The sequence below is a fragment of the Bison bison genome, unplaced genomic scaffold, assembly GCF_000754665.1.
Source record: "Bison bison bison isolate TAMUID 2011002044 unplaced genomic scaffold, Bison_UMD1.0 scf7180017864167, whole genome shotgun sequence".
NCBI lineage: Eukaryota > Metazoa > Chordata > Mammalia > Artiodactyla > Bovidae > Bison > Bison bison.
The window spans coordinates 2,116,585-2,122,799 of NW_011494739.1; the positions used below are offsets into that span (position 1 = coordinate 2,116,585).

At 51.1% G+C, this 6,215-nt stretch overlaps 1 protein-coding gene across 1 annotated transcript in view; it reads right to left on the reverse strand.

Moving 5' to 3' along the window:
- SCRT2 (scratch family zinc finger 2) overlaps positions 1–6,215 on the reverse strand; it is an 11,944-nt gene that overhangs the window by 643 nt on the left and 5,086 nt on the right. Inside the window, 1 exon segment of the mRNA XM_010841894.1 lies at positions 4–217. Coding sequence (XP_010840196.1) covers positions 4–217 — 214 coding nt within the window.

Sequence of the window (6,215 nt, forward strand, 5' to 3'; positions counted from 1 at the left end):
CGCCCGTCCGAGATGAAGAAGGCGTCCATGGAATAGCTGTCGGTCACGGCCGCCTCCCCGCGGAAGTAGCGCGCCGACAGGCTGGACTGAGGGCTCTCGGGGTCGCTGTACTCTTCCGGGGCCGCCGGCGGGTACGCGGGCTCGGCCGGCGCCAGCTCCAGGCCTGGCTTCTGGTCCGCATCGTAGCTGCTGGGGGGCAGGCAGTGCGGAGCGTAACCTGGAGGGGATGAGACAAGGGCAGGGAAGGTGAGGCGCCCAGGAGGCGTCCCCGTGGCCTCTCTTTGGGAACTGAAGTCTGCTTGTATAGCAGCAGCCCCTGTCCTGCTTCTGTGCTTCTGGGGTCAGGATGCCCAGGTTCAAATCCTAACTACGTGGGCCGCAATAAAAACCACCCAACTCCATCCTTGTGGAGCACGGTGAGGTCAAATTCTACTGATCTGGTGTTGACTATCTTCTTAAGAGCTCAAGGCCACGCAGGGAAGGTACTGTTGTAGGATCTGTACAGAGAGAGAAACTGAGGTATATAGTCCAAGCCCACAAGTATTTGGTGGAGCCAGGATCCAAACCTTGGCAGCCTGATGCCAAAACCCAGACTTTCTTTCTTCCAGCAGCATTCTGCCATTCCAGTCCTTTGACTTATCTGAGTCTCAGCTTCCTCATTTGCAAAATGGAACTTATGATCCTTCCCAGGGTCTTTGGAAGGACTAAGTGATGAAAAGAGCCATGCATTAATTGTTCCTGTGCACCAAGCTCCGCCTCCATGCTTTACTCTTGTTAACTCATTTAGTCATCACTGACCCTATGAAGTAGATCCTGTTTTAATTCTCATTTTACATATAAGGAAGTAAAGAAAGAGCACACAGCAATTGCTATATAAATGTTAGCTGTTACAATTATGCTTTTTACTTGCTTGAAAAAGCGACTTCGCTGAAGATTATTCAATTGTCTGCCCCCGCCCCCCCACCAGACTGTGAGCGTCTCAGGGTGACATCTGTGTGCCCAGCACGTGCCTGGTTCAAAGGAGGTGTACAAAGAATAGACATTGCATGAACGAATCACAGTCCTGTTAAATCCACCTCCCAGGGTTGCTGGGGGATTTAAAAGAGGTCAAGTATGTAGCATGTAATAAATGCTGTAAGAAGGGCATGTCCTTGTAACTTGCTCCCAAGCCTGTTTTGCTCCCTGCTCCACTGGAGGTCTTCTGGAGTCCCCTTGTGAGATTCATCCCCCGCTCTGAGCCCCTCCTTCCTCTCTAGATTTGGACCAGAACTCCTGTCCATTTTGGGATCTAATGACTGTTGGGTGGGTGGGCTGGCACCCTCCCAGGACATTCTACAGGGGCTTTCCAAGGGCAGGCACCACCCTGATTTGACTCTGCCTCCCTGGGCCTTGCCTGCTCCCAGCATCTTCCCTGAGGGCCCTGGGGCCTGGGCTCCCAGGAGAGTTTCTGGCAGATATTACACAAACTTAGCAACCTGGCACTGAGATACCAAGTATTTCCCTTGTCCTTTGACTGCAAAAAACAATGGGGGTTAGGCTTCTTTACCCAGAGTGGCAAAGCGGGAAATATGACCCTCCATCACCCCCAGCATCCTTGATTCAAATGAGCAGGTGGAGGAGGGCTTTGTAAGCAGGGAGCTGGATTCAGAGCTTTCATCCCCTGAAACAACCTGCCTGACTCAGCCTTTGTGCTTTTGCCTCTCATCTGGCCTTTGGGATGGTCACAGGGTGAAGTCTGTGCAGAAGGCACCCGGGCCCAGAAGGTGTACCTTTTTTTTTTTAACCCTGTCCCTTCAGCTGCCCAACAGGGACCTCTACACACAATGACTGGGGGTTGTGGAGGTGGGAGACTCAGTAGGGAGGGCACTGGTCAGATGCAGAGAAGGCAGTGGTGGCGTTTTTATAATGGGGCCGGTGTGCAGCCTCTCAGCACCCCATTCTCCCGTCCTGTCTGCCTTTGGTCTGGAGGTTCCCCTTCCTCCCACTCCAGGAATCAGGCCTGGTACTAAAGCCCCCAAAACTTTCAAGGAGTGTTGTTTCAGACTGAGTCAAATACCTGTTAGGTATGCCTAGACTCCCTCTTTCTTCTGTGTTTCTTCCTATTGTGATTATTGATGATAATGATAATACTAGCTGATATTTAATGAGCACTTACTAAGTACCAAGCTCTGTGCTAAGTGCTTCACTCCCATCACCTTGCTGAATCACCACAAAAATAACCTGTGTTACAGATAAGGAAACTGATGCAGAGTGGTGGTGGTACTTGCTCAAGGGTGGGACAAGAGTTGGAACCCACTGCACTGCTCCTCTTCCACACGCTGGGAGGAAGGGGCATGGCTGGGTTGTTCATCTACTGGCAGAGCCCCAGCTAGTGAGCACTTGATAAGTATTTGTGAAATGGGTGGTGAATGGGTGATAAAGATTTGCTAGGCCAGCCTCAATCCCTAGTGCAGCAGGGTCTGCCAGGACCATGCTGTCTACCAGATCTTGGGACAATTTGATTTCCTGACACTGATTCTAGCTGGGTGACCTAGAGCAAGTTGTACGTCTTCCTGCATCTCTGCTCTGTTCTCTGGGTATGGGGATAGTATAGCATCCATTTGGAGGGCCTCACTGATCATGTGACCTTGGATGTGCTATTATTAAGGATGGCATATTGGTTAAGAGCACAATTTTGATACCAAACTACCAGGATTGAGTTCCAGCTTTACTATTCCTGGCTGTGTGATCTTAGACAAAGTGTTTGACCTCTCTATGCCTCTGTTTCCCCAGCTGTGAAATAGGGGACAATAAAAGCACCTAACTCACACAGTTTATAGTACAGAGTCCATGAATAAACAAGCAAATAAGTGAGAAGTGAACAAATAATAACCAACATTGCCAGAGCACTTTTGTGTCTGATACAATTTAAAGGTTTTACACAGAAATGCATCCCACCCTCATGGCTCTGAGGTTGGTACCATCTTACAGATGAGGAAACTGAGGCATAAAGTAGTTGTTAAGCAACATGCCCAGGGTTGTGCAGCTAGTAACTTAGAGCCAGAATTCCAACCCAGTGCCTGGCATGGTACATGTTGGCTGTTACTCTGAACAATAACAATCTCCCCAGGTGGGTTTCTGTGCTGGAAACCCACAGTGTTCTTGGCATCCGCACAGACACATCTTGCACCTCCAACCTGGGCCATTGTTTCCTCACCCAAGATGTGTAGGTTCTGGCTCACGCTCTGATGAGAAAGCTGGTGATCCAGAGAATTGTTAGCCCCTCAATGGTCTGGGTAGTCCTCGCCCTAGCGGGACTCTCTTTCTGTTGTGCCCTCTGGTGGTGACTTGCCGTACTGCAGCACTCCGGTTGCTGGGGGTCTCTATGTAAATACTGGCACCTCAAAGGCTGAGCCTCTGCTTGGGGACAGATGCGGAATTGCCTTCCGGTCAGGAATTGTGGGGCCAGACATTGTGGTCAGCAGCTGCGGAGTTTGGCATGAGTTGTGGGGTGGGGGTGGAGGGTTGTATGAGAGTTTATGTGGTCGTCTTGGTGGAGGTGGTTCTAACTTGCTTTGTGATTGTGATCAGGTTGCCTGACCTCTCTGGACTCTGTCTCTACCTGTAGAAGGTTGACTGAGATGCTAGAAAGACCCTTGTTGCATCGTGGCTGAACCGACTCCTCAATGATGCCCATTGTCTTGTCCCCTACCCCCCAATCCCTATCAGCTCCATCTCATTCTCGTCAGACTCACAGACCTCTCCCTAGCTATGTGACTTTGAAAGTGAAAGCTGCTCAGTCATGTCCGACTCTTTGTGACTCCATGGACTATAGAGTCCATGGAATTCTCCAGGCCAGAATACTGGAGTGGGTAGCTGTTCCCTTCTCCAGGGGATCTTCCCAACCCAGGGATCAAACCCAGGTCTCCCGCATTGCAGGCGGATTCTTTACCAGCTGAGCCACCAGGGAAGCCCATCTGACCTTGGGCAAGTTATTAAACCTTTTTGTGCTGCATCTGGATAAAGGCACTTATAAAAGGACTGACTGAATTAATGGTGTATAATGCTTAGTAATGCCTGGCACACAGTAGCCTCTCAAGCTGTTATTTAATTGTCATTATTATTGTTCCTACATTTTCTAGTGATACCCCCTAATCTGCTGAAGAGTGAAGGGGACACACGTGGGTCATCTCAGGCTGCTGCGTTACCTTGGGCAAACCGCCTCACTTCTCTGGACCTCAACCCTGGAGAATCCTTTAGGACACTATAGGCAGCGCTTTTCTGACTCTGTGCGTGGAACTCACACAGGTTTTAGATGCCTCCCTCTGTCCTACAGGTGACTATAGAAGGATGAGTTACCTGTCTCCCTGCTGACAGGGTGAGATAGGCCTCTCTCGTTTGGAAACAGATAGAGGCAGGGAGGGCCAGGGACCCAGGGAGAAAAGACTGACTCTTTTACTCATATTCCAGCTGTGTGACCATGGGTAAGTCACAAAGCCTCTCTGGGCTCCAGTGCCCCATTTGAGGGATAGAACAGAGCCCTTCCAGTCACATGGGGCTATAAGGAAGGCTCAGAAACACTTAGGAGAAGTGGAGATGTCATGTACATCACCCGAGAATGACTTTGGATTTTCCCTGCTCAAGAGTTTTGATATTTTAGACTGAAGGTCCAGAATACATTAAAAAATTTTTTTGCAAGGGAATTTTATGAGAAATCAGGTGCTGGGCATTTCACAAACATTGTCTCTTCCAATTGTCTGACCCCCTGGGATGAGGGTGGGGGATTCTCTGAGAAGCACTGCTGCTTCCAGCTACCATTGTGCCCACCCCCTGTGCCAGGCACTGCACTAAGCCCAGAGGCCTGGAGAGGGCAGAGGACTTGCTCAAGGTCACTGGAGGAGGAGTAAGGCTTGAAATCCTCCAGAATCTGTGTTTTTTTTTCCCCAAACCCCTGAGCAGGCATGGAGACCTGTTGAGGGAAGGAAGATTTTCAACTGGTGGGAGGCAGGGGCAATGAGTTTCTTCAAATATCACCACCTAGTTGGCCTGTGTCTGATGTAATGATGGGGTATTGGGGGTGGGGAGAAGCTATTCTTCTAGAAAATGCACCAGCCCTTTGTAAACCTTTGTGAATAATTAATAAAAGTAATGACTAACCCCGCTTGAGCACTTACTGTGTACAAGGCACCCTGCTCAGTATTTGATGTCTGTTAGCTTGTGTCTAAGGGAACGTAGTGGTCACTTGCTCCAGTGCCCTACTTCCGAGGAAGCTGAAGCCCAGAGAGGGGCCTTTACCAGGTCACAAAGCAAGTTCCCACCAGAGCTAGGCTGGCCCTCTGCCTCCCAGGCCAGTGCTCTTTTTCCCAGTCTCCCTCAGGTTCTCAGTGTCCCAGACTTCCTCCAGGGAATCTCCAGTCCAAATCCCACTTCCCTGTCTCTAGTTGGGTAGAAGAGAGGGGCCTAGTGATGGGCCAGTTTCCCAGGTAGCCCACTTTTCCGAGGAGGGCTGGGCCCTGCTAGGTGGGGGGCTGGAGGGGCTGCTGCATGAATATATTTAGAGCTGCGTCTTGCTGTGCCAGGGCCTCGGGCCTTGAGAATCAGCTCCAGCCAGCTGAGCAGAAAGCCAGGTCTGTCAGCAGCAAAGCGGGATAAAAATAGTTTCTCCTGTCTGCTCACAGAGCTGGGCAAAGGGGCTGGTGCCTCCCCCTCCCCTTATTATAGCATCTTTGTTCGCAGTTCCCTGGGCACTGGACCAGAAATGACACCCACCTCCTCCAAGGGCCTGGCAGCTGGTACACCTGCCCACTGGGGAGGGGGCCCCTGAGTCCAGATGAGGGGGGACAGAGTGGGGTCTGACCCAACATGATCAGGGCTGTAGGGTGTGGGGCTCATGCCCACTGACTCAAACCAAGGGAATATTGAGAGCACTCCAGAGCCTCTCCCCACTGTCCCCGCCTCCTGAAATCCCCCATATTCTGGTTTCTCCTGACTGTGACCCAATTCCTGTGGCCCACAGGGAGGTCCACAGCTCTGCAGGAATCAATAGGAAAGATTTTTCAAGGGGTTGTGGAAATAGGCCTGGTGGCTGAGGGTCTGGAGTTACTTAGCACTGGTCGGTGGACCAGCCTCCTGTTCCCTCCCGGGCACCTCTGGGGCCCTTTCTGGGCCTCCTTCTGGAGACCTGGTGTCTCGTATAATGTACGTTGTCTCTCTGGGCTCCCTGTTTCCTGCCCTAC